This window comes from Panthera pardus, unplaced genomic scaffold (genome assembly GCF_024362965.1).
Source record: "Panthera pardus isolate Hobbes unplaced genomic scaffold, ASM2436296v1 HiC_scaffold_22, whole genome shotgun sequence".
NCBI classification, from domain to species: domain Eukaryota; kingdom Metazoa; phylum Chordata; class Mammalia; order Carnivora; family Felidae; genus Panthera; species Panthera pardus.
The window spans coordinates 60,496,819-60,523,143 of record NW_026526788.1 but is presented as its reverse complement, the minus strand read 5'-3'; the positions used below and the strand labels follow the sequence as shown (position 1 = coordinate 60,523,143).

At 43.1% G+C, this 26,325-nt stretch overlaps 1 protein-coding gene across 3 annotated transcripts; it reads right to left on the bottom strand.

The window, feature by feature from the left end:
- Window positions 1–7,612: 7,612 nt before the first annotated feature.
- AS3MT (arsenite methyltransferase) lies at window positions 7,613–26,226 on the bottom strand. Of its 3 annotated transcripts, XM_053909887.1 has the most exons (11): window positions 26,108–26,226; window positions 25,874–25,914; window positions 25,431–25,558; window positions 24,350–24,500; window positions 23,596–23,732; window positions 22,797–22,866; window positions 21,117–21,198; window positions 19,065–19,196; window positions 18,571–18,713; window positions 15,899–16,033; window positions 7,613–7,832 (listed from the first exon to the last, which is right to left on the bottom strand). In XM_053909887.1, coding segments are annotated over exons 1-11 (1,125 nt in total). In that variant the 5' UTR covers window positions 26,109–26,226; the 3' UTR covers window positions 7,613–7,727. The 3 variants fall into 3 exon arrangements, with proteins under 3 accessions (XP_053765862.1, XP_019314842.2, XP_053765863.1); XM_019459297.2 differs by having other exon boundaries at window positions 25,431–25,914; window positions 26,108–26,189; XM_053909888.1 differs by lacking the exon at window positions 15,899–16,033 and having other exon boundaries at window positions 25,431–25,914; window positions 26,108–26,189.
- Between the last annotated feature and the right edge of the window lie 99 nt (window positions 26,227–26,325).

The following is a 26,325-nucleotide window of genomic DNA, read 5'->3' as shown; positions in this document are numbered from 1 at the left end:
AAAGAACAGATAGGTTTTAGATATGGCCAATATAACAGCTAGTCCAGGAAAGGTGTCTCGGTGGGCTCAGCCTGCTGTAACAAAATATCATAGACTGGGTAGCTTCGACAGAGGAAGAAAATGGGTATTTTCTCACAGTTCTGGGAGCTAGAAGCCCTAGATCAAGGTCCTGTAGGGTTGGTTTCTAGTGAGAGCTCTCTTCTTGGCTTCCAGATGGCCTCCCTGTCTTCACATGGATTTGTCTCTGAATTTGAATGGGGAGGGAGAGAATGAGCTCCCAGGTGTCTCTTGTTATAGGGACACTAATCCTATTGGATCAGAGCCCCATCTTTATGAACTCATTTAACCTTAATTACTTCTTTAGAGGCCCATTCTCTGAATAGAGCCACATATGAGGGTTAGGGCATCAACATATGAACTGGGGTTGTTGGGGGGGGGGGGGGGAGACACAGCTATTCAGTCCATGACAAAGGGACTGAGAGAGAAGAAAGAGGGAAAAGGCATTCGAAATGAGAGAAAAGTATGCAGTAGATTGCCAAGGGAGCAGCCTTTTTGGAAAATCATGTGGTTGATTTGGGTTCTATAGCTCATAAGGAGGAACAGCAAGAACAATGTTGGAAGATTGATTGGGCCAGTTTGTGGTGAATTGAATGCCACAGTGTTTTGAAATTTGGATTTCATTCTGTAGCACTCAGGAGCTATAAAAAGTGACACGTAGAAGAGCTGTGTTATAGGGAGATTAACTGACCTTGCCACTGTCGTGATGCTGGGGCCCTGCCAACTTAGGAATTTAAGAAACTCCTGCCACTCAAAGTAGAAAAAAACCTTCATGATTTACAAAGCACTTTCCCATCTGTTATCTTGACTGACCTTCACAATTAGAACTAAAGGGCACACCATTTCTCCAGCCACATGTAGGACAAAGAAACAGATATAGCTATCGCGTGCCACGGGAGTCCCCAGAAAAATGGGACACCACACCCTGTGTCCACGCCTGAATCACAGCTACTGCCACCGTGGTTTGGGTGGTAACTGCGAGTCTTAGAGCAAACATTAAGTTTTCCCAGGTTGGCCAACATTCTTGATCGCAGCTGAGACTTCCTGATACATTTTTCAAACTTCTAAAAAAGTTTCGACATACAATAAACATACATAAAAGCGTCTAAGACACAAATGTAAAATAGTTGACCATATCCTTTATCATCCAAAACAGAACCCGTCTGAGACTGAAAAAAAGGGTACTATTAATAATCAACCTAGTTTAAGGCTTAAACTGGGACAGTCCCAGACAAAGATTGTGTTCACCTTGTAAGAATTTATAATGGTAAAGCAACCATCCCCTCGTTGAGAAAGACCCTATATGTCCCTCTAGATCACACCCCTCTCTTCCACCCTACCCTTACTTTTAGAGCAATCATTTCCCTTTTTAATTGCTTTTTTTTTTTTTAATTTGGGAATTCCCAAAAGGAGAGCAAGGACAAACCCTATAACAAAACAGTATTACATTAGACCTAGTTCTAGTGGCAGTCACAATACTTTCTAGGCTGAACTCCCATCGTGCAAGTCATTTAAATACCCTCAGCCTCGGTTTTCCCTTGTGTAAAATGAGAAAAATCAGCATTGTGAAGGAGGTAAAAGAGAGTTATCTTCAGTAAAGAAACAACTTGGGGTATTTGGCACCGTGTATATCCACAATGAATCTTCCTCACTATCTTGAAAAAAAATCACCATTTTTAAAGGGTTGCATCAGCTTTATGGGCTCCAGTTACGTTATTTTTGTTGTTGTTGTTTTTTAAAAATTAATTAATTTATTGTTTAATTTACATCCAAGTTAGTTAGCATATAGTGCAACAATGATTTCAGGAGTAGATTCCTTAATGCCCCTTACCCATGTAGCCCATCACCCCCCCAGCAACCCTCTGTTATTCTCCATATTTAAGAGTCTCTTATGTTTTGTCTCCCTCCCTGTTTTTATATTATTTTTGCTTCCCTTCCCTTATGTTCATCCTGTTACATTATTTAGAAGCAAAAATAAAAAGACCTCCTTCACAACATTTCCCTGGTTAGATCCAATTGAAAGCAATAATAAGGTTAATAAGAAAAAGAGAATAAGGACAGTTAATAAAAGATTAACCACTAAGCCTAGAAGCCCCACAAGTCCTTCTGCACTTGCTGTGCAAACCTTTCCTCCCTAGCAACTTGACATTTTTGAGGCTTTGCTTTCTAGAGGATGTTCGTTTAATATTCACAAAGAAAGTAATGTGATGGAAGCTTGTTAACTCTGGGAACAGAGAATAAACAGTCCAGGCCACCTCACCTGACACAATTAGGCCCTAAGTTATATGTCAAATTACCATAAGCGGCTGCAACGCTCTGGTCCCCTCCTGCGAGCATCTCTGCAAAGCTGCACATGCCCTTCTTGGCTTCGGCTTGTAATGAATTAAATATCTAAGTCAGATTCCTAGATTAGGCCATAAATCTGCCATCGCTTGAACTATCATAGGGGGAAAACCCCCTCACTTGTAACTTTGTTGTAACTGCTAATTCCAGTCCTAAAACAGCCCACAAAGTCAGAAGCCTACAGGGGTCAGTAAGGTTGACTGGACAGGGATGGCCAACAGGGTAATGGGACACACTCTGTCTGAAAGAGAAGCCGTTACTCTGGCCACGGCAACTGTGCACAAATGCACGAGTCATGATGCCAACACTTCCGATTTTTCAAGAGAAGCCAGAAATTCGTATTTTATGTAAAATCCTCTGGTTCATAAGTGGGGCAACTAATTCAAACGATTTTAAAAGCACTGTGACCTCTCCAGAATCTAGATCCATACATCGGTTTCCAAGCCTGGAAGGGAACATGGAGTGTACCAAGTTCAGCACCCCCTTAGTTTACAGACGGGGAACGTGACCCCCAGAGTGGACACGTGATTTTCCTATGGGCCAGTGCAGAGGCAGATGGAGAAAGAATGCCCACTCCCTGTCTCCTGCCTCACTTCTCATTCCACAAATGAGAAGAAAGTTAATGGCCGAAGCCTGGGTAAAAGTTAGCAGGCCCAAGTCTGGCTTACAGTGCGCCCGGCACGGTATCGATTTACCGTTCTACTATTTTACTCTCTCTGGCTTCTGGACAGCGTGTGTGAGGCAGTGTGCCATTATCTGAAGCATTAACGGAGAGGCATCAGGGCAGAACATTTGCGTCCCAAGTTGATTTTCCCCTCACCTGGAGCATGGCTCTGCTCCAGGAAAGGAGGGGCCCGCATGTTCCCATTGGGGGAGGGGATTGGTGCGGTCATCAGTCCAAGACAAGCAAGGCTCACTCGGCAGGAGAAGATTAAGTACAGAACTTACATTCACATAACACTCCCATTAACCTCAGGGAGCTGTGCTTGCAGGAATGACAGGGTCAGCAGTTGAAGAGAGACTGGAATGAGGCAGTAAAGCTCAAGCCATAGGTTATGAGTAGGGCTGTGTAATTCCAGCTCCATATTTGCAAAAGAGTGTGTTTTTGTTATCTAGTGAGATCTTCCTCCACTGACCCTTTGGGCAGGGTCTTCAAAAGAACCCTTGTTTAGACCCAAACCGTGCTGTGTGTGTGCAGTTGAAGAAACTTGGCAAATCACACAAGTTAGGACAGGTGGCAGCGAAGTTTAGAAAATATGCTTAGCTGGTTTTGTCCGGCTGGCTCATTGAGTTCATCACATTGGATTGTTAGCCATCTGTGCTTAGGAAGGTGCTTGGTACACAGTAGGTACTTAATGATATTGAATAAATGAAAGACTGGATGGATAGGTTCACATTCCTCTCCAGACTCATTTAGCAGACCTCCCAATCTAATAAGGAAAAATTAGGCACTCCTTTGCCGCTTCCTAGGTGTCATCCAAGGAAAGGCTGAGAATCAGTAAGAGAAGCAGGCTCTGCTTGCTGTCTTGGCACAGAGACATGCCCTTTTCAGCAGTGTATGGCTGGAGGGGGTGGGTGGGGCAGGGATCCTGTTTAAACTGCTGGGTTTCCTCCAGTAGGTAAGCTGAAAAGCCTCTGGAGTTTTAAATATGAATCCTCTCCCTGTGATGATGAAGGACTGAAAATACTGTATTTGATACAATAATCAATTAAGAGAAAATCTGCTCCTTAAACCCTTGAAGTCCACTATTTTTTTTTAAATGTAAGCTCTGTACCCAACGTGGGGCTTGAACTCACAACCCCAAGATCAAGAGTTGCATGCTCTACCAACTAAGCCAGCCAGGTGTCCCATTAGTCCCATATCTTTTTATTTTAAGTTTTTATTTATTTATATTGAGAGAGAGAGTGTGTGCGCGCACGCACACACAGCAGGGAGAGAGAATCCCAAGCAGGCCCCGCACCCTCAGTGAAAATCCCCATGTGGGGCTCAGACTCACGAACTGTGAGATCATGACCTAAGCTGAAACTAAGAGTTGGATGCTTAACTGACTGATCCACCCAGGTGCCCCAGTCCAATACCTTTTGACAAGTGTTTGTAGCTACAGAAGAATTAGGCACCTGTTTCGGTGGCCTTGCTGTTAGTAAGCATAATGTTAAAATGCATGAAATGATTTCCAAAGGTTAACAAGTAACCTAGGTGATTACTACCTAGGTGGTAGGTAGTCACTACAATTATTTAAACATTTTGTTATATTTGAAAACAGTCATAATACAATGTTGGGGGGAAAGTTGCCTGCTGTCAAAAGAGCCACGGACAGCTTCCTAAACCATCCTCTGGCAGCAAAAGAAGGGCTGGTCTTCTGCTGGTCCTGACTTCATATGCTGCTAGCTCTAAACCAGTAATAATTTAGGGGTGCCTGGCTGGCTCAGTCAGTAGAGCATGTGACTCTTTTTTTTTTTAATTTAAGTAATGTCTACACCCAGCGTGGGGCTCGAACTCACCATCCCGAGATCAAGAGTTGAACACTCCTCCGACTAAGCCACCCAGGTGTCCCAGAGCATGCAACTCTTGATCTTGGGGTCATGAGTTCAAGCCCCACGTTGGGCATGGAGCCTACTTAAAATAAATAAATAAAATAAATAAACAAACTAATAATAATCTAAACTATGTGCCACCCGATCTTTAAAAAAACTTCAGGCAGATGAGGAAACAAAGGCACAGAGATGTTAAATAACTTTCTCAAGGCCAAAATGCCAAGTGGCAGAGTTGAAAGGAAAAAAACTATCAAGTTTGGCATCCAGCTTTTTTTTCTTTTTAGGGCTTCTTTATTTATTTATTTTTTATTTTTTAGGGAGAGAGAAAGAGTATGTATGAGCAGGGAAGGGGGGTAAAGGGAAAAAGAGAGGAAAGAAAGAGAGAGAGAAACTTAAGCAGGCTTCATACCGGCATGGAGCCTGACATGGGGCTTGATCCCACAACCCTGGGATCATGACCTGAGCCGAGATCAAGAGTCAAATGCTCAACCAACGGAGCCACCCAGGCACCTCAGCATCAGGCTTTTGCTCCTAATCATCATTCCACACTGCCTCTCACTCTTAAATGAGATGTATCCTCTATGACGAGGACCATACATTCCTAGTTGTCTATTTCACCTATCTTGAATATTTAAACAACCATGTCTGGCATTTTTCCGAACAAAACGTGTTTAATTTGCTATTATCTAATAAATATTTTTTCTAGACTCTAGGACAAATACAATTCTTACGATGTATATTTTTGTTACAGAGTAACGTATAAAATATGTTATTCTTAGGAAAACACAATGCGAATGTCCACGTTCCAGTTCAAAGTCATTCCCTCAACATCTTTTGAGAGAACTGAGAATTCAGAATGACGAATGACAGACTAAAACCTCCTCCCTCTAAATTTGGAAAAGCCTAATAAACCAAATAACCAGAAAACCCTTTCTTTTCATCCTTTTCCCCTCTAGTAGGACCATCTCGTGCTCATGGATGGTGAAGTATGCTTAATCCTAGCTATACCTTTCTCACTAATGCGGTCACTAAAGCAGGTGGTATGGTGACCGGGTAAATGCTGAACTCTAGAACCACGAAAGCACTGTTTAGAATCAAGGTCACAGAGAGGAACAGAGCTTAAAAGATACCATCCAGTCCTCTCCTTAGTCTGTAGTAGTATGTCAGGACCTACAGCCGAACCCATTCAGAAATCTGAGAATTTCTCCATTTTTAACAGCTTTATTGAAAGAGGGGTCTGGATGCGAGAATCCATTCCAATGTTTTACAAGGCCTAAATATTCTCATACCCTTAATAGAAAACCTCTTGGGTCATGCCAGCTCCCCCCACCTCCTTGGGGTTGTTTTGCACTGAGGTCAGAGAAACTGGTTGAAATTTTCTCATTAAAATTCTTCATTGCTTGAAGGCTGTTATTAAAAAACTGATCAGTTCCTGATGACGAGGACCATGGCTTATATATGACTTACACCTTTCTGTGTCCCCTGACAAAGTCTTCAAGTGCAACTGCACTTCAATTAAATAATGTTCTTCATTTCTAATGATAAAATCATCCTGAAATACTCCTCAATCTCATTCTTTAACTATGGAAGCTAGATCTAAATCTTATACTTTCCTAAAAATTTAACCAGGGCACAGTTATAAAGGGGAAAAAAGCAACCATTTTTACATCTCCTACCTCTCTTTTTAAAAATTATCACTCTTGGGGCGCCTGGGTGGCTCAGTCGGTTAAGCGTCCGACTTCAGCTCAGGTCACGATCTCGTGGTCTGCGAGTTCGAGCCCCGCGTCGGGCTCTGGGCTGATGGCTCAGAGCCTGGAGCCTGCTTCCGATTCTGTGTTTCCCTCTCTCTCTGCCCCTCCCCCGTTCATGCTGTGTCTCTCTCTGTCTCAAAAATAAATAAACGTTAAAAAAAATTTTTTTAATAAATAAATAAAAATTATCACTCTTGGGGCGCCTGGGTGGCTCAGTTGGTTGAGTGTCTGATTTCAGCTCAGCTCATGAACTCATGGTTTGTGGGTTCGAGCCCCGAGTTGGGCTCCATGCTGACAGCTCAGAGCCTGAAGCCTGCTTCAGATTCTGTGTCTCCTTCTCTCTCTTTGTCCCTCCCCTGCTTGTGCTCTCTCTCTCTCTCAAAATAAACTTTTTTTTTGTTTAATTATCACTCTTTCCCTGATCTGGTTAGGATTTATTACCAATAGTCACCACTATCTTGTATTCTTAAGAATGAACTGAGGTCAAAGAGATTTATTATTCATTTATTTTCTTCATTCCATTGCGCCAAAAAAAAAAAAAAAAAAAAAAGTGTTTGATTCAAAACACCAATTATCTCAAGAGCGCTCCTACCAAATTTGATTTGGCAAATTTTTTGGCGTGATTAGCATGATGTCAGTAGGAGCTTTGTTTTATGAGCAAACACGGTAAAAGTCCAAAAGGTGCTATGCAGGTCAGAAGGAAGATGTTCTTCCTGAGACCCTCTGCCAACTGTTATTTCTGAAGCCTTTCTTGCTCATTGGCCCGACTACAGGCTGCTTCTCAGTTCCATATCTGACCACTAAGTGGCACCAGAACTTTGAATTAGCTAAGATAGAGGAAAAACTCTTTAACCAGCCTATAGGCCATTTGCTACGAACCTTCAATTAATACCTTCTAAAAATAATCCGTTATTTTTTACCAGTGATCTAGAATATAGTGGCTTTTTGCCATTTATTCTTTCTTGTGGTCTGTGCTATGGAAAAGAGGAGATTAAAAGACATATGTAACTCATTCCTTAGCCTCCTGCCCTCGTCTTCTGGTCAGCTGTAAGTTGCGCCACAGCAACTTCCAGCAACATCAGGGGGACATCTGGACTTCGTACAGTCAGACTCTTCTGCAAGCTTGAATGGATCTGTGATTATATCCTGTCAAAAGGCAAACCAAAACAAAAGGACAAGTTAAAGGTGTTTTGAGGTACCCAAACACTAATATTTCAGTTTGACTTAGGTTGATTTAGCTAGAAGATAGATAAAATTTTACACTTCCGTGGGATCCTTGGGGTAGCAACAGTCATTCAGCTATAAAGGTGGCTGTCTCGGCCTGAAGCTTCTGATCAAGTTATTACTCCTTTCAGGGTAAGCTTCATCGCAAGCTTCTTAAAGGTGGTCCCTACGGGACCAGGAAAGTCGCGCTTGCTTAATTTTGTTTTATGGGAGTCCCATTTGTATGTGCCTTTCACCCTTCTGGAACTGAATCCTGAAACGCTGAAACTTCTTCCCTTCCCTCACTGTAATTTCCAGAAACGTGTGCAAGACAAGAAGGCAAGTCCTAGATGCCAGGGTCACCGTTAGCAATTGTTGATGTTCAGATGTTGAGATTGCCCGACAACGGCCAGCAAGATCTCAGGGCAGAGTGAGTGGAATTTTCAGGAGACAAGATGGAAGTCTTTATTTCTGCTCTGTTTACCTCCAAATGAGATGCCTCCAACAGCAGCACCAGTGTGGCCGGAGAAAAACCAGGCACAAAGGTAGGAAATCCAGAGCATGAACAAGCCACCTCAAATAACAAGAATGCATTCACAAAACATAAATGTACACTCTTACTATTGTTCGGTGGTCACTGTGAATAGGAGACAGGACAAGAGAGGCACAGACCCTACATCCATGAAGGACAGACTTATGGGCCATTCCCTTTACTGAAGTAACTTGCTAAGGGCCTCGGCCTCCCTGGCCCTCAGTTTCCACCTTTCTAGAATGAAGAGGCCTGCCTGGATCTGGGCTCCCTACCAGGGAAGCCAGCATCCAGCAGGGGATCCCTAACCCTGGGAGAAGGCAAGCTATGTCCCTCACGTCCACTTGCTGCACTGGAATTCTTGGTTGGAAGAGTTACCTCTCCTCCTTTTCCCCCCAGGGAAATGAGTTTCCACTCTTCTTCTTCCCACCCTACAGCCTGTCTACTAATAAGAGACAGTGATATCCATATCACTTCCTAATGAATGCTCCTAGCCCTAAACGATCTCAAGACTCAAAGGAAGTAAAAGGTGAGACACCTTGATAAGCAGTCCTTTCCAGAACCAGCATCCTGTGATTCTGTGAAAAGTCTAAATAGAGAGAGGTAGGACAGCATACTGGGTAAGAACGTCAGCTCTAGAATCGGGCGTGGGTTCAACTTCACCGCTTTCTAGCTATGAGACCTTGGATTAGTACATTAATCTGTCTGAGTCTGTTTCTTCGTCTGTAAAATGGGGATGCCAAGGGTTGTTGCGAGGACAAAATGACACGGTGCCCTGAACACGTTACCTGTTCAATAAAGACTAGCTCCTCTGTGTTATTCCTACATTGTCCGCGCTGTTACCACCACTGCCATTAACTGCCACGAGACAGTCCAGAGCACAGACCCTACGTGCATCATTTGAGACACTGCGGTGTGTGTGCCGAATGTAATTCTGTTCATAGCAAAACACACTTTCCTTGCCGGGATTGAAAACGAAGGAGGAGGAGGAGGAGGAGGAGGAGGAGGAGGAGGAGGAGGAGGGGAAGGGGAAGGGGAAGGGGAAGGGGAAGGGGAAGGGGAAGGGGAAGGGGAAGGGGAAGGGGAAGGGGAAGGGGAAGGGGAAGGGGAAGGGGAAGGGGAAGGAGAAGGAGAAGGAGAAGGAGAAGGAGAAGGAGAAGAAGAAGAAGAAGAAGAAGAAGAAGAAGAAGAAAGAGAAGGAGGAGGAGAAGAGAAGGGGGAGGGAGAGGAAGGGCAGGAGGAAAGAGGAGAAGAGGAGGAAGAGGATGAAGGAAAAAGAAGAATGGCCATCAGAAACAGTCATCACTGAGTCAATCCTCGGTAGGGAGCCGTGCCTTCCATTACCCTACGGAGGCAGCTGGTGGGAAGATGCATGTACCACCAGCCCACGCACGGCCTGCCTGTGCTGTGCTCCTGGTTTTATCAGAAAGGTCTTCCATAAAAAAGATATGAACGTCCTCCTCCAAGAGCACAAGGTTATATTTCTAGGACGCACAGCTGTTTCATTCTTTAAATCTTCCCTCACTGTCAATTATTGCCATTTCAAAACCTTGGCAGTGATCTAAAGACTTTGGCGCATCAGCAGGCTGAAAGAAATAAGGCAGATGAGAGAGGAGACAGCTGGGATAAACCAGTTTAAGTACGTGGCACCTTCCGGTTGGTATCCGAGGTCAGGAGGCCTCCTGTCCGCCCTGTGTGCACCACGAGGAGGAGGGTCAAGGAGAGCCAGGCTGGAAGAAAGGGGTCTCTGTGGAAACCATCCTGCTTAACTACATGTTTGCTTTTTGGTTTTTGTTTTTTTACAGCCCGAGTCCACTGGAAATGCTGTGGTTGGAGGAAACGTTCCCTTTACTTGTAACTGTAACCTTCTGACAGCTTTTACAGCTAGAACTCAGGAAGCCAAGTTCCAGGAGAATTAGAATGATGAAAACATTTCAAAATACATATTGATTCTCACCAGCAAGGTTTTGTTATTGGTGAGCTCCCAAGCGTTTCAAGATACCAATAACACATTTGTGAAAGGTTACGTGGACTGAAAAGTCCAAAGTCAAATTTCTCTACTTTCCAAAAAGGCATCTTCTTAGAAAAACAGAAGAGTAACAATAGCAGAGTACTCAAGAATTCAATAAAGCAAACACTATAAATCACTCTCCAGCTCTAGAGGTGGCTTCTATACTTAGCTGGGGCTTGATTCATGCTGCTAATTGTGGCCAAACGAGAACAGATTAGGGTTTTTGGTTCACGGGTTCCTGCCTCTTGGGTTCAGTTAAACTTTCCCAACGACAAATTTACCATTTTGGAGAGTGATCTCTAAATAAGCTTTGCTCTTAAAGGCAGCTTATAATGTGGGGCGCCTGGGTGGCTCCGTCGGTTGAGCGTCCGCCTTCAGCCCAGGTCATGATCTCATGTTCATGGGTTCGATCCCCACCTGGGCTCTGTGCTGATAGCTTAGGGCCTGGAACCTGCTTCAGATTCTGGGTCTCCCTCTCCTTCTGCCCCTCCCCCACTCATTCTCTGTCTCTCATAAAATAAAATAAAACATTGAAAAAAAAAATTTAATAAAAATTTTTTAAAAAGACTGCTTACAGTGTAACAAAAAGAGGAGAAAAAGACATGAGTTACTCGTGCATCAATGTATGCTCAATGTATCCAAAATTATTACAAAATACAAGCAAGAGAGTAAAATTTCATGGCAAAAGATTCAAAAATTTCTGGGCCAGTGGAGAAAGGGTCTGTGGGAGAATGATAAATCCTAGAACACAGTTCGAAGTGACCGAGAATCTTAATTAGCACAAATCTGTAACTATTTCTTGAGTATGTATTATGTGCCAGGCATCAGGCTAACATTCTACATATATCATTCCAATTGAGCCTCACATCCTGAGGGAAAGAAGTGATTATTGCCTTCCTATCACACACGAAACTGAAGGTGTAGGGAAGTTTGGTAACATGCCCAAGATCACACATGCATGGCAGAGCCAAGGTCTGAACCTAATCTATCTGACTCCAAGGCCTGTGTCCTTACACCCCACGCTCTGCCACTATCCTTGCATAAATATCAGTATCTTATTTCTTTGGGATTCCAACATTCAGTGCCTTGAGATGCATCACTGATAATACTCTGGTGAATGTTAGAAGTTCTATCAGCCAAAAGAGACTTGAGGGGGCTTGGGGTGGTTCAGTTGGTTAAGCGTCCAACTTTGACACGCAGTCCGTGGGTTTGAGCCCCGCGTTGGGCTCTGTGCTGACAGCTCGGAGCCTGGAGCTTGCTTTGGATTCTGTGTCTCCCTCTCTCTCTGCCCCTCGCCGGTTCACATTCTGGCTCTCTCTCTCTCAAAAATAAATAAACAATAAAAAAAAAAGAGAGACTTGGAATCCATCACAAAGCCTGTTCTAAACAATACAATATTATAAATTAATAATTGATATTAAAAATAATTGTGATAGCATGAATGCGGGAAAGGATTAAATATATAAGAGAAAGGCAAAAAGGGATGCTATTGTCTATCATAACTACCTATGTGTCTTCTTCATAGGGTAGTTGTAGAAATGACATGAGATAAATACTGATAAAATGCTTGAGAAAATGCTGTATCAGGGGTGCCTGGTTGGCTTAGTCGGTTGAGCGTCCGACTTTGGCTCAGGTCATGATCTCACCACTCTTGAGTTTGAGCTCTGTGCTGGCAACTCAGAGCCTGCTTCAGATCCTCTGTCCCCCTCTCTCTTTGTCCCACCCCCACTTGCTCTGTCACTTTCTCTCTCTCTCAAAAATAAATAAAAACATTTAAAAAAAAGAAAATACTATACCAATATTTCAGATACTAGAATAATTCCAAAAATGAATCTAAAGTATTTTAGAAAATGTCATTTTAGAAAATAGTGGTATATTGGCTCAAATATACATTCAAGAAATTGAGATATGATAAAAATTAGCTTTTCAAAACAGAGGAGAATTGATTTAATAAATGGATAGGAAATTTTGAACTAGTCAATATTTGGGAAAATAGCCACACTGTACCTCAATATTTAGGCTGAAATAATCTCCAGTGGCTTAAAATTTTTAATGTGAAAAGCAAAGCCATGAAAATACTAGAAGAATCTTCATGACTTTGAATTAAGCAGTGGATTCTTCTTAGCACTGACACCCAAAGCACAAGCAATCAAAAAAGAAAAAAAAGAAAAGTTGGACTTCACCAAAATTAAAAACTTTTGTGCATCAAAGGACACTATCAAGAGAGTGAAAGGACACACACAGAATGTGAGAAAGTTTTGCAAAAATATATCTGATAAGAGTCTAGTATCCAGAAGAGATAAAGAACTCCTACAACTCTACAATAAAAAGACAACCCAATTTAAAAATGGGCAAAGGATTTGCAACAATGTGAATGGAACTAGAGTGTATTATGCTGAGTGAAATAAGTCAGTCAGAGGAGGACAAATATATCATTTCACTCATATGTGGAATTTAAGAAACAAAACAGATGAACATAAGGGAAGGGCAGTAAAAATAAGATAAAAACTGAGAGGGAGGCAAACTATGAGAGATTCTTAAATACAGAGAACAAACTGAGGGTTGCTGGCAGGGTGTTGGAGGGGGGAAGGGCTAAATGGGTGATGGGCATTAAAGAGGGCACTTGTTGGCATAAGCACTGGGTGTTATAGGTAAGTGATGAATCGCTAAATTCGACTCCTGAAATAATTATTACACTATATGTTAACTAACTTGGAGTTAAATTAAAAAAAAAATTTTAATAATAAAAAATAAAAATGGGAAAAGCATTTGAATAGACATGTCCCCCAAGAAAATGCACAGTCAACAAACACATGAGAGGATGCTTAGCCTCACTAGTCCTTAGGGAAATGAAAATCCAAACCACAATGAACTACCATTTCACATTGGCTAGGACGACTACAACCAAACCTAAACAAGGGTGCCTGGGTGGCTCAGTCATTTAGGCGTCTCTCTCTTTATCTCAGCTGGAGTCTTGATCATAAGGTTGTAGAGTTCAAGCCCCACATTGGACTCCATACTGAGTGTGCAGCCTACTTAAAAAACAAAAAAACAAAAAACCCAACTAAACATAAAATAAGAAAGTGCTGGCAAAGATGTAGAGAAACTGGGAACCTGTACGTTGCTGGTAGGAATTTAAAATGATGTAGCCACTGTGGAAAACAGTTTCATGGGGCTTGAAAACGTTCAATGTGGAACTACCATACAACCCAACAATCCCACTACTAGGTATAGACCCAAAAACAAGTACTTCAACAAGTACACAAAGCACATGTCCATTCGTGTTCACAGCAACGCTACTCATAATAGCCAAAAGCAGAGACAACCTAGTCATCTATCAACTGAATAGATACATAAAATATGTTATATCCATGCAACGAAACATGATCCAGACACAAAAAGGAATGAAGTACTGATACATGGACAAACCTTGCAAAGAAGGAAACCTTAAAATTATGTTATGTTAAAGAATCTAGACACAAAAGGCCACGTACAGTATGATCCCATGAATAGAAGATGTCTACAATAGGCAAATCCAGAGAGAGAGAGCAGACGAGTTATTGCAGAAGGCTGGGAAGAGGGGAGACTGCAGAATGACTGCTTAATGGGTATAGGATTTCTTTCTGGGGTGATGAAAGTTTTCCGGAACTAGATAGTTGTCATGGCTGCACAACCTTGTAAGTGTACTAAAAGTTACTAAATTGTACCCGTTAGAGTGGTCAAAATAGTGAATTTTATGTTATATGAATTTTTCCTCAAAATTTCTCCAGTACTAAAAGAAAATATAGGTGGGGTCCCCGGCTGTCTTAGTTGGTAGAGCACGAGACTCTTGATCTTGAGGTTGTAAGTTCGAGCCCCACATTAAGTGTGGAGATTACTGAAAAAGAAAATCTTGAAAAACATAAAATTTTTAAACATTAAACATTAAAATGAAAATGAAAAGAATGGGGTGTCTGGGTGGCTCAGTCGGTTGAGCGTCCAACTCGGTTTCAGCTCAGGTCATGATTTTGCAGTTTGATGAGTTTAAGACCCGCATCAGGCTCTGCACTGGCAGTGGGGAGACTGCTTGGGATCCTGTCTCTGTCCCTCTCTCTTTGCCCCTTCTCCATTCACGCTGTCTCTGTCTCTCTCAAAATAAATAAACTTAAAAAAAAATAAAAGACAATATAGGTAAATTTATAATATTCACATGGAGGTCTTTATAAGCATAACATAAGAGACAGAAATCATAAGGGAAATGAGTACATAAAAACTGAAAATGCCAGGTGCCTGGGTGGCTCAGTTGGTTCAACATCTGACTTAGGCTCAGGTCATGATCTCACCATTCATGAGTTTGAGCCTCACATCGGGCTCTGTACTGACAGCGTGAACCCTGCTTGGGATTGTCTCTCTCTCCCTCTCTCCCTGCTCTTTCCCTGCTCATGCTCTATTCTCAAAATAAATAAAACTTTAAAAAAATTGAAAATCTCTGTTCAGGAAAAATAAGCAAATAAAAAGATAAATGGCATGCTGAGAAAAAGTATTTCCAGCATATAATAGATGGTCTGTTACAGAACAGTAAGAAAAGGCAAAATACCACTCTAATAGCAGATGGTTCAAGGAATTACAGAGGAAGTTCACAACGGATGAAACATAAATGGCCAGTAACTATACCAGAAGGTTCAATATATGCAAAATAAAACAACAAATTATTTTTTGCCCATCAGACAAGCAAAGATTAAAAAAAAAATACCTAACATTAGTAAGAGGGCAGGGAAAAGGTATTCTCGTGCATTGGAGGTAGGCATGTAGACGGGTACAGTCTTTCTGTAGGGCATTTTGACTATCTCATGAAGACTTACAAATATTTGAATATTTGAATAATATTTTCCAAGGTAGCTCTTAATCTTTTTTTGTATCTGGACTCCTTTGAGAATCTGATGAAAGTAATAGACCCTTTCCTGAGAAAAATACACATACATGCCTATAATTTTAAGGGGTTCATGGATGCCCTCAAGTCCATTCATGGGGGCACCGGGTTAAGAGTCTCTGACTTACTGTCTGGATTGGAAAAATAAAGTTATGAAATTAATTCAAATCATTTTGTAGATACAAATATGCTAGAAATGATTTATAGTGGCCAACTAAGGGGCACCTGCGTGGCTAGTCGGTTAAGCATCCGACTTTGGCTCAGGTCACGATCTCACCGTTCGTGGGTTCGAGCCCCACATCAGGCTCTGTGCTGACAGCTCAGAGCCTGAAGCCTGCTTGGGATTCTGTGTCTCCCTCTCTCTCTCTGCCCCTCCCCCACTCGTGCTTTGTCCCTCTCACTCTCTCTCTCTCTCTCTCTCTCTCTCTCAAAAATAAATAAACATTATAGTGGCCAACTAAAAGAATAATGATTTGTTTCTTGTTTCAGTAGCCTGTGGCAAGCATAATGGTTTTTTTTAATTGTTCCGTTTGAGGGTAGGGATTGCAAGTCAAACAAACCTTTGATTCTAATGCAGAACACCCTCTACATGTTGACAGCTTCTCTCCAATTGGTCTGATCAGAAAATCTTGGGCAAATCGCGAATTCTTCAGGATAGCTGCTGTTTCTTCATCCACTTCAACAATTTCACCCTCCTGAAGGGTAGCAGAAAAAAAAAAACACATTTTTTTTTAACGTTTATTTATTTTTGAGACAGAGAGAGACAGAGCATGAACGGGGGAGGGTCCAAGAGAGAGGGAGACACAGAATCTGAAACAGGCTCCAGGCTCTGAGCGGTCAGCACAGAGCCCAACGCGGTGCTCGGACTCACGGACTGCGAGATCATGACCTGAGCCGAAGTCGTACGCTCAACCGACTGAGCCACCCAGGTGCCCCAAAAAACGCATTTTAAGATATGCCACTTTAATCTCAATAAAAGAAAAAATACGCAAACGTTTTACTAAGGAGTGGCCTTTTAGGATGAAATACTATACCTTATAATATGATTTTCTCTTATGTTCAGACCCTGCTGCGAGTTTCATGCTTATTTCAAAATGGAACTGACCAGTGTCATAACCAGTTTTTGTTTGGTGGCAAAGCAAAAACAAAAAACAAAAAAGACACTCATTGCTCCAGTTGCCAGTCTCTCCAGAGACAGATGTAGAAAACCACTCTTATCTGAGCTTCACCTTATTCATCATTAAAATAAAGTTTTAAATTAAAAAATAGTTCTTAACGTGTTTTTCTGTGCGTCCGAGGGCGCCCGGGAGGTGTATAAAGGGCTCATGCCTTGGGAACCAGGAGATTCTGGGTTACCTAACCCTTCCCTTCAGATAAACTCTGCTTTTACCCCTTCATATACTGGGGTTATATAAAGCAATGTCTGACGCATGGTTAACTATTGGTGTTTTAAAGAAGACTTAGCTTTAAAAAATAATTCTGCTATTAAAACTCTTTTTTTTTTTTTTTTTTTTTGAGAGGCACTGTATCAGAGTGATGAGTTCAAAGGTCCTTCCCACTTTGATTCTGTGGCTCTAAGGAGCAGGCAGTACATTAAGGCGCAGTGGATCGGTGAGAAAGCATTGGTGAGAAAGTACCAGGGGGTAATTAAGAAATCTTTTTGGACAAAAAAAAAAAAAAAAAAAAAAAATAGAGGTGGAAAACAGTAAACCCTTCTACCTTTGGAATGAATAATAACTATCTTGTCTTTACTGAGTTTTAAGATTCTATTTTTTTTAAGTAATCTCTACACCTAACATGGGGATCAACTTACAACCCCGAGATCAAGAATCGCACGCTCTACTGACTGAGCCAGCCAGGCACACCTATATCATTGTTACTCTCACAGAAATTCTACACAGTAGGTATTATTACCACCACTCTTGCAGTGGAGCCAACTATATCTCCAAGAAGGACTTATTCAAGTTTACCCAAGTAATAAATAATAGAGCCAGAATTTGAACCCAGGTATCTGATTCCAAAGCCTATACTTTTCCATTTTGAGGAAATAAAGCCTATTCTGCAAAGAGTGGTATTTTTTTAATGTTTTTTTAAATTTTTTTTTAATGTTTTATTTATTTTTGAGACAGGGAGAGACAGAGCATGAACAGGGGAGGGTCAGAGAGAGGGAGACACAGAACCTGAAACAGGCTCCAGGCTCCGAGTTGTCAGCACAGAGCCTGACGCGGGGCTCGAACCCACGGACCGAGAGATCATGACCTGAGCCGAAGTCAGACGCTCAACCAACTGAGCCACCCAGGCGCCCCCAAAGAGTAGTATTAATATCAACATGTTGTCATTAAATACTAACAGTTCCTTGATTCTATGAGACAAGTGAACAACTGAAATATTGTTGCACTATTGTGCAACTCCTATTCTTTTCCATCCTTCTCTCTATAATTGTCCATCCTTTTCCACTGTTTCTCTATAATTCCATTAATCTGATGTCTGAAGGATGCTTCCCATCCTTCCCATCCCTTTCCCATTTAAGAAAAGACTTTTCTTAGGTGTGATAGCGATACTGTGGTTATATAGGAGAATATTTTATTCTTGGGAGATGCATGCTGAAATATTTTAGGGTAAAATGTCACAATGTCTGCAGCTTACTTTGTTTTTTAAAGTTTATTTATTTGGAGAGAGAGAGAGAGAGAGAAAATTCCAAGCAGGTTCTGGCTGTCAGCGTGGAGCCCGATGCAGGGCTTGACCCACCACAGTGAGACCATGACCTGAGCTGAAATTATGAGTTAGATGCTTAACTGACAAACCATCCAGGCGCCTCTGCAACTTACATTTAATGGTTCAGTGAAAGCATACACACACACACACACACACACACACACACACACACACACCAATACCAGAAAACTGAGAAGCAATGCAAAGTTAAGAAAAGTACCTGGATTCCCAAGGCACCTGGGTTCAGCGTCCGATTCTTGACTTTGGCTCAGGTCATGATCTCACAGCTTCTTGGGTTCGAGCCCCACATTGGGCTCTGTGCTGCCAGCACAGAGCCTGCTTGGGATTCTCTCTCTCCCTCCCTAGCTGCCCTTCCCCCAATGTACTGTCTCTGTCTTTCTCAAAATAAATAAATAAACTAAAAAAAAATTTTTTTAATAAAAAAAAAGAAAGAAAAAGTACCTGGATCAAGGGTAAGAATAGAAAGAATACCCAAAGTACAGAAAATTTTATTTACCTTAAATGTGAAATTTGCATCAAATATTAGTTCTTTTTCGTGTCCTGTGATTCCTCCATTGTAAATAACTTGGCATCTTTCGGCTGGTCCTGTCTTACGGAGTTTGAAGAGGCGAAATGTTGCAGAAACAAAACGACAGTCACCTGAAACAGAATTTACCCATGATTCAGCTCCAGCACCCAAATGGCTATTGGTTTGCTTAGCAGATGAAGAGCATATATATTATCAAGGCGATTTTCTTCTTTGCATGCCATGAGTTATCTTTCTGGGGCGAGTTCACTTTATTTACTGAATAACTTCGAAGTGCTTTATACCAAACTTTGGAGGTTGCTGTTAAGCAGAAGACAAGATGGGGGTTTCCGGATGATCCAAAGTCTATCTCAATGGGGCTCACTCACTACACACTTCCTAATCACCACATCTGAACCATTTAGGGAGCAGTTTTAACGTCCCCTCCCCTCCCACCCCACCCCCCACCCCCCGCTCTTTCTTACCGATCACTCTTTCTAGTTCCTTGTTTTGAACTGTAATGAGGTTGGCACTGACCAAACGTGGGCGGCAGAAACCAATTTTCTGGGCAAGGATGGCAAGGTCCTTCCAGTACAAAGCACCACCCAGGCACTCACCTAAAAACAAAGAAAAATCACATACCAACCCAAACGACTAGGTGTTCAGGAAATTACTCTTCTGTCAAACTGATGAGGATATGGTGCTTGTTAAAATATAGGGCCTAGGGGCGCCTGGGTGGCTCAGTCGGTTGGGTGGCCGACTTCGGCTCAGGTCACGATCTCACAGTCCGTGGGTTCGAGTCCCGCATCGGGCTCTGTGCTGACAGCTCAGAGCCTGGAGCCTGTTTCAGATTCTGTGTCTCCCTCTCTCTCTGACCCTCCCCTGTTCATGCTCTGTCTCTCTCTGTCTCAAAAATAAATAAACGTTAAAAAAAAAAATTAAAAAAAAAAAAACATAGGGCCTAGAAATAGAAGAAGGTCCTGAGTGTTCCCCCAAGATCTTAAAGTCACAATCAAAATGGAATATACTAGCTAATGGCCTCTGGGAACCATTCTTCAAGACGGTCACTAATGGGCTAGTTCCACCCAGCTGCAATCCTATTTTGGGATTGAGTAGGTCACAATCTGAAAAGCACTATCTATGTGAGTAAAAAACATATAAGAGATAATTTACAAAATTGCCTTTTAGCTCCAGATTATCATAATGATCTGCTACTAGAACAATAACTACTACTAATATTCATACTAATTTTTAAATTTGTTACATCAACAAATCAGAAACAACCCAAGTGATTACCCATAGAGAAATGGTCAAATGAAGTACGGTACAGCTATATACTACAGTTGTATAATACAAACATTTAAAATACATTTTTAAAAATCTTAGGCTTAGGACACATGCTAAATAAAATTATAATACTAAATTCTATATACAGCATGTTCCCAATTTTATTTTATTACACACACACACACACACACACACACACACAAACACACGTCCTAAAAGGATGTATACTAAAATGTTAAAGAGGTTATTACTAAGTTACATAAGTAGTATTTTTTCCTTTTTCTTTTTGTGTTTTCCAAAGTTTTAACAAGATTCATTTATTACTTTATGACAAGAAAAAAGTTAACGTAATTTATCGTTTTAAGTTTATCTGTTTCAAGAGAGAGAGAGTCGAGGGGAGGGGCAGAGAGAGAGAAGGGGACAGAGGATCCAAAGTGGGCTCTGTGCTGACAGCAGCGAGCCCGATGTGGGGCTTGAACTCACAACCCCGGAGCTCAAGAGTCTAAGGCTCTACCGACTGAGCCAGCCAGGCTCCCCTAAAAGCAAGAACTTTTGATTTCATAGTCAGATTGACCACACGCATGCCTTCATCTCCTTCAACTTCCAGAGACTCTGTTAAAATGACAGTGAGGAAATAAAAAACACAATAACGATGCGGACAGAAGGCGATTGAGGGGGCTTCGGTTCCAGAACAGTTGCCCTCATTTCCGTGCTACAGTTTTGAAAGTACTTTTCAGGGGCGCATGGGTGGCTCAGTCGGTTAAGCGGTTAAGCAGCCGACTTCAGCTCAGGTCATGATCTCGCAGTCCGTGAGTTCGAGCCCTGCGTCGGGCTCTGTGCTGACCGCTCAGAGCCTGGAGCCTGTTTCAGATTCTGTGTCTCCCTCTCTCTCTGACCCTTCCCCATTCATGCTCTGTCTCTCTCTGTCTCAAAAAAATAAACGTTAAAAAAAAAAATTTAAAAAAAAAAGAAAGTACTTTTCATATCCACTATCTCATTTAATCTTCATAACAGCCCAATAAGGCAGATTATATTATTATCTACATTTTACAATTTGGAAAACAATGACTCCAAGAGACTAATTAAATTGTCCAGAGTGTCCATACCACTCTGGAATGGCAGAAGTGGAAGATAACATAAGCCTAATCCCACGTGTCCCCATGTCACAAAGCCTCATCCTGGATATTAGCAGACCGGAGCTCTGTACCTGAACAAGTATCTGCCGTAAAACAAAACAAAGCAACACCTACCCCACAAAACTCGGCGTGTCCTGATTTCTTCTGGCAATTCAAGGCTAGCATAGACGTCACTGAAATACAGCTCCCCTCCATGCTGAAACAGCAGTATTAGTCCAAACAAGGTTAAAGATGACATTAGTCCCAGATAGCAAAGAAAGGAATGAGGAGATAAAATCAATTTTAAAAACCAACAGAACTAACAAATCACAGCTGCCTCCCTAGTCACAAGCAGTAACCGCATGCCAAGATTTTTTTCCAGCGCCCTACCCATCAGGTAATAAAATGACTTTCCAAGAGTGTTTCTCTCCTAAATAAAGAGACTCAAGTTACTAAGAATCTTTGCCAGTCTGAACCAAACGCAGTCCCAAGTAGGTATATAACTAGTGGAAATAAATGGTATTCCTAAATTCTTCTAAAAATTATACAACTTTTGTGATGTAATAATACACTATATTTTTTTAAATTTCTTTCATGTTTTTAAATGTTTGTTGATTTTTGAGAGAGAGAGAGAGAGAGCGCGCGTGAGTGGGGGAGGAACAGAGAGAGAGGGAGACACAGAATCCGAAGCAGGCTTCAGGCTCTGAACTGTCAGCACAGAGCCCGACGCGGGGCTGGAACCCATGAACCACGAGGTCATGACCTGAGCTGAAGTCGGATGCTTAACTGACTGAGCCACCCAGGTGCCCCAATAATACACTATATTTTTAAAATATTGTCCTTAAAATCTCAGACGTATGAGTGATCAGGAATTTTAAGATTGTATTTAGCTAATCTCAAGGGCTTAGAGTCTAGATTGAACAGTAATGTCTCCACCTTTTAGAAGTACATCTTGCTGAAGATAGTAAGCTGGCCTATAAGGTGGTATGTCAATTAAGACATTATTAAATCATTTTTACATAGATATTCTTGTTTGATCTCTCCGACAGCCCTAGAACCCCCAAATCTCAGAATCTCGTATCTTCTATCATGAAGATACACGCCTCATGATATATACGGAAGGTACGGAGCTCCAGCAAGTTCCCCTTTTAGGAAATAGTTAATTTAAAAGTTCTACCTTCTTTAACTTCCTGAAGATCTAGAATCCTGACAGAGACAAACTAAGCAGCCGCGAGAAACACTATACAAGCTAGAAGAATATATTCATAGCAGCCTCTAGTAGTCAGTCCCAAAGTTCCTGCAGGTTCTACAGATGCCATCCCAGGAGCATGTACAGCAGAGAACAGGAGGAGAGACAGCAATAAGGCAAATATTTTAACATGTTCAATGACTACCACGACTCTCAGATTTATGACCATTTACAATGTGAGAGGAAAAAGAATCCATGTCTAGGGTATTCTTGCCACACCCCTTTGGCCATCCCTTTTTGCAAAATTTTTTAATATTTTATTTATTTTTGAGAAAGAGAAAGAGAGAGGCAGAGACAGAGGGAGACCCAGAATCTGAAGCAGGCTCCAGGCTCTGAGCTGTCAGCACAGAGCCCAATGCGGGGCTCGAACTCACGAACCGTGAGATCATGACCTGAGCCGAAGTCGGACGCTTAACCGACTGACCCACCCCAGGCGCCCCCCCCCCCCTTTTGATTTAGGGAATAAATTACAAGAGTTTGAGCTCTCAGCTCAAGGAAGCAAGAATAGGACAGGCCCCACTGCTCTTACTGGCACGTAAAGCCCACTTGTCCCGACCTTCCCTCACCTTCAGCACTCGGTGAACCTCCAGTAGCACTTGCTGCTTATCAGGCACAAGGTTAATGACACAATTTGATCTAAAAAAGAACAGATGGACTGTCAGGCAAATTTGCACACTACCCAGAGCTCTTCAAATCCTTCAGTCCCTGAAGATGTCCTTCATTGTTTTCTCAAAGCTACCTCATTCTTCCTGCCTCCCTCCTCTCTTCCCCACACTCAACTTTGCCCCCCAAGTTAAAGGAGATAGGCAGTGTTTAAAAGCACAGTAAATTATTAGCAAACTTGAGTGTGCAGGAAAAGAAGGCAGGCGCGCTGATTTGTTTCTGCCCTCGTGGTCACCTTGCAACAGCACGAAACCTGGGACCAGATGCCTGCTGCACAATGTGTTCCTTATGCCACGTGGAAATAGGCGAAATTCCTCAAAAGCAGCTTGGCCAGGCGTGTCACGTGGGCATGATTTGACAAAACCTCAAAGGAAAAGGGGAAATGCAGATCCCTACACCTTGGTGTGACGATAATGCTAAAGGTAACCGGTCAGTGTGTATTGTATGAGCAGACTCAGTGGTCCTGCTGGTCTTTTGGACTCATTGGGTTCATGGTTAAGTTTAAAATCAGTTCTCTCCTGGGCTAGTGCCTTCTGAGGCCAGTGGACCACAAGCGCCTGAGGGCAGCTCCCTCCCTTTGTGAAGTCAGGCTACGTTTAGTTTAACATCTTAAATGAGAGAAGTTCAGCAAAAGGTGATGACATCTGTGTTCAGTAGGAAATAAGCTATAGTCACAAAAGCTATAGTTATGTAGAGACCCACATAACAATATCATAACTCTCATTCTTGATTCCAGTCTCCTCCAACTTCTCTATGTAGCCACGATGAAAAGTCACGTTGGGGGTCTGGAAGCCATATTTTTCCATGTGATATTCAATATACTTTTTAGCCACTTCTACCTAATAAAACAAAACCCAAAAAAGCATATGTGAATTTGATAATCATTTTTTTTAAATATACTACTTTTTTGTTATAAGTTTCCTGCTACTCATGGAATATACTTACCCAAGACTATTTTGGGGAAATGTTCAATACTTCTCTGGGCATGTAGTATATATTATAGCCTGGGATAACTCAAGAGAGCACAAACTCCCTGCTCAATACATGGATTTTTCTTTAATTCAGTAGGCTCCACACCCAACATGGGGCTTGAACTCATGACCCTGAGATCAAGAGTCACATGCTTCACCAACTGAGCCAGCCAGGCACTGAACGAACTCTTCACTCAATAACAAAATCTTTCAAGATAGATAGTAGAAGGAAGGGAAAAATCGGACTCTGTTGGGTCATCAGGAAATACATAGATCAGGTCAAACCCCTGACTCTGTTCTCCCAGAAGAGCCCCTAATTGTCAAAGTTCTCAGCTTTCGGGGCAGGAGGCATACTGGCACAAATGAGCATCGCATTTAGCAGCCTTCTTAGATTACCCTTGAAGAGCCGCAACGGAAACAGCTCTATCTCTAAAAGAATGCCTGTGAGAAGTTTTTCCTCCTTGTCCTCCAAACCACTGCCTCACCTGACTCTCTGTCATGTCTATTCCAGTGACATGTCCCATCTCACCAACCAGCTGACTAAGCGCATAGCAATCTCGGCCACTTCCACTGCCCAGGTCCAAAATCCAGCAGTTTTCCAGATGCTCGGGGATGACCAGACCACAGCCATAATACCTGGGAAACAGAAACTACATACAGATCCCCCCCACATCCTTCTGACCTCCGTCCTTCCTTTCTGTCCCTCCATCATTCACTGGATTTCTATTTAGGTGTTTAGTTTCCCCCATTAAACCGGAAGCTCCATGGACACTGGGACTCTCTCTGCTTTGTTTACCATTATATTGTCGGGCGCCGTACCAGGTACAAGACAAGACAAGGCATGTACCAGATACATGGCAAGACAAATAAGCCATTTGCAGTAACTGTGGAATAAAAACATTTAGTTAGGCATTCGCTGAACATTTACTACAGGTCCAGAACTGGGCTAGGCACGGAGAAGAAATGTAACACAAGATTTCTGTCCCCTAGGGGTATTTAACTGGGGAGGTAAAACATGAGCACAGAAAACATTTCCCATGATTTATTGACAAATGGAGTGGCACAGGCAGTAAGCGCTCTAGTGGTTTAGGGAAGACGGGGCTCAAGGATTGGAGAAGGCTTCACAAAGTAGGTAGGACATCAGTGAAGTGTTGGAAGGGCAGGATTCGGAAAGGAGAAAGGGGAAGGAAGGCATTCCAGATCAACAACGGCATGTGGGGCAGGAGGAAGGGAAAGGTCTGGCTACAGCAGTGTCGTGCATCAGAGGGATGGGGTTGGTTAGGAAGGGAGGGCCAAACCTGACAGCCTTGAATGTCAGGTCCAATATAATATAAATGTAATATAAATGTATCCTGAGTAAAGGTGGGTGGGAGTGAAGGGGGCGGGTCATTGGAATTTCTTAGAGCTGGTAAGATGATCAGTGCTGTACTTTACCAGTTTTATGATAGACAAGGCAAACTGGATGGATTGGAGGAAACGGATCAATTCCCTAGGGACCGTATCAACTCTCTTGAAAAAGCTGCTGTCTAAAGTCTTTAGCGGGCGGGGCAGCCCAGGGCACTCTACCTCAGGGCTACTTCTTCATGTACATTATTCAAGGCTTCCCGGATGTGCTTGGGGACCGGCCTGGCTGCCGTGACACAGGCATTGGTCTGGAGGTCCGCTGATTTCTTCAGCACCTGCCCATAGTAGGTCTGACCAGGGGGCAAGGGCGGGTGGGGGTGAGGAGAGAGAAGAGCCGGCGCTGGAGAGCGCAGGGTAACGGCTCCCATGCCCACCACCCCCATCTCCACACATTCAGGCCTGGCTAGGCTTGCTCCCTGCAAAGCTCTAAGCTCAGACTCTGCCCTGCACCCTCCCCTCGCCCCTCCCTGATCCTGGGGTTGGAGGGGCGGGGGGGGGGGGGGGGGGGGCGGCAAGGGCACAGGCCGGGCTGGGCTTCCAAAGGCCTAGCGCTCCCACTCAGCCGAGGCTCCTTCTTGGCCATTACAGGTCCTGCTTGCTGGCACCTGCACGTCCTTCCGGATCTCAGCGTCTCGAGGGGCGGCCACTGACAGAAACGGGGGGGGGGGGGGGGGGGGGGAGGGAAGGAAGCTGAAAGGCGAAGGTGCTGAGCACCTGCAAGGGGAAAGGGGCACGCTAAGATAGAGGGGTGGTTAAGGGGCACGCTGGCGGTGGTGATTGGCGGGGGGTAGTGATTCAGGGGCACGGGGGCACGGGGAGGCGAAGGGCAGCACACTCACTGTCTCCTCGGCTTCTGGACTCCGGGACTTGCGTTCCCGCAACTAGCTCCCCGGGCCCCAGGCTCCTGAGGCCCCGCCCCCGCGACAGGCAGGCCTGACCTCCCGCGGGGCGGGCTTCCCGAGCTTGAGCAGGTAGGTGGTACCAGCCCGCCGACCCCGTGAGGCAGGAACCTGCCGCCGCTTCCAGCAGCTTCCAGCACAGGCTGACCGCCCTACCT

Excerpts from the sequence above, each read along its gene's own strand:
- AS3MT (XM_019459297.2), bottom strand. The coding sequence starts at position 25,651 with ATGGGGGTGGTGGGCATGGGAGCCGTTACCCTGCGCTCTCCAGCGCCG. Across the intron at positions 21,199-22,796 it reads AGGTTCACCGAGTGCTGAAG|CATGGAGGGGAGCTGTATTT; the intron begins GTGAGGGAAGGT and ends CTGCTGTTTCAG. Across the intron at positions 19,197-21,116 it reads GACACGCCGAGTTTTGTGGG|GTGAGTGCCTGGGTGGTGCT; the intron begins GTAGGTGTTGCT and ends CTTTGTTTTTAG.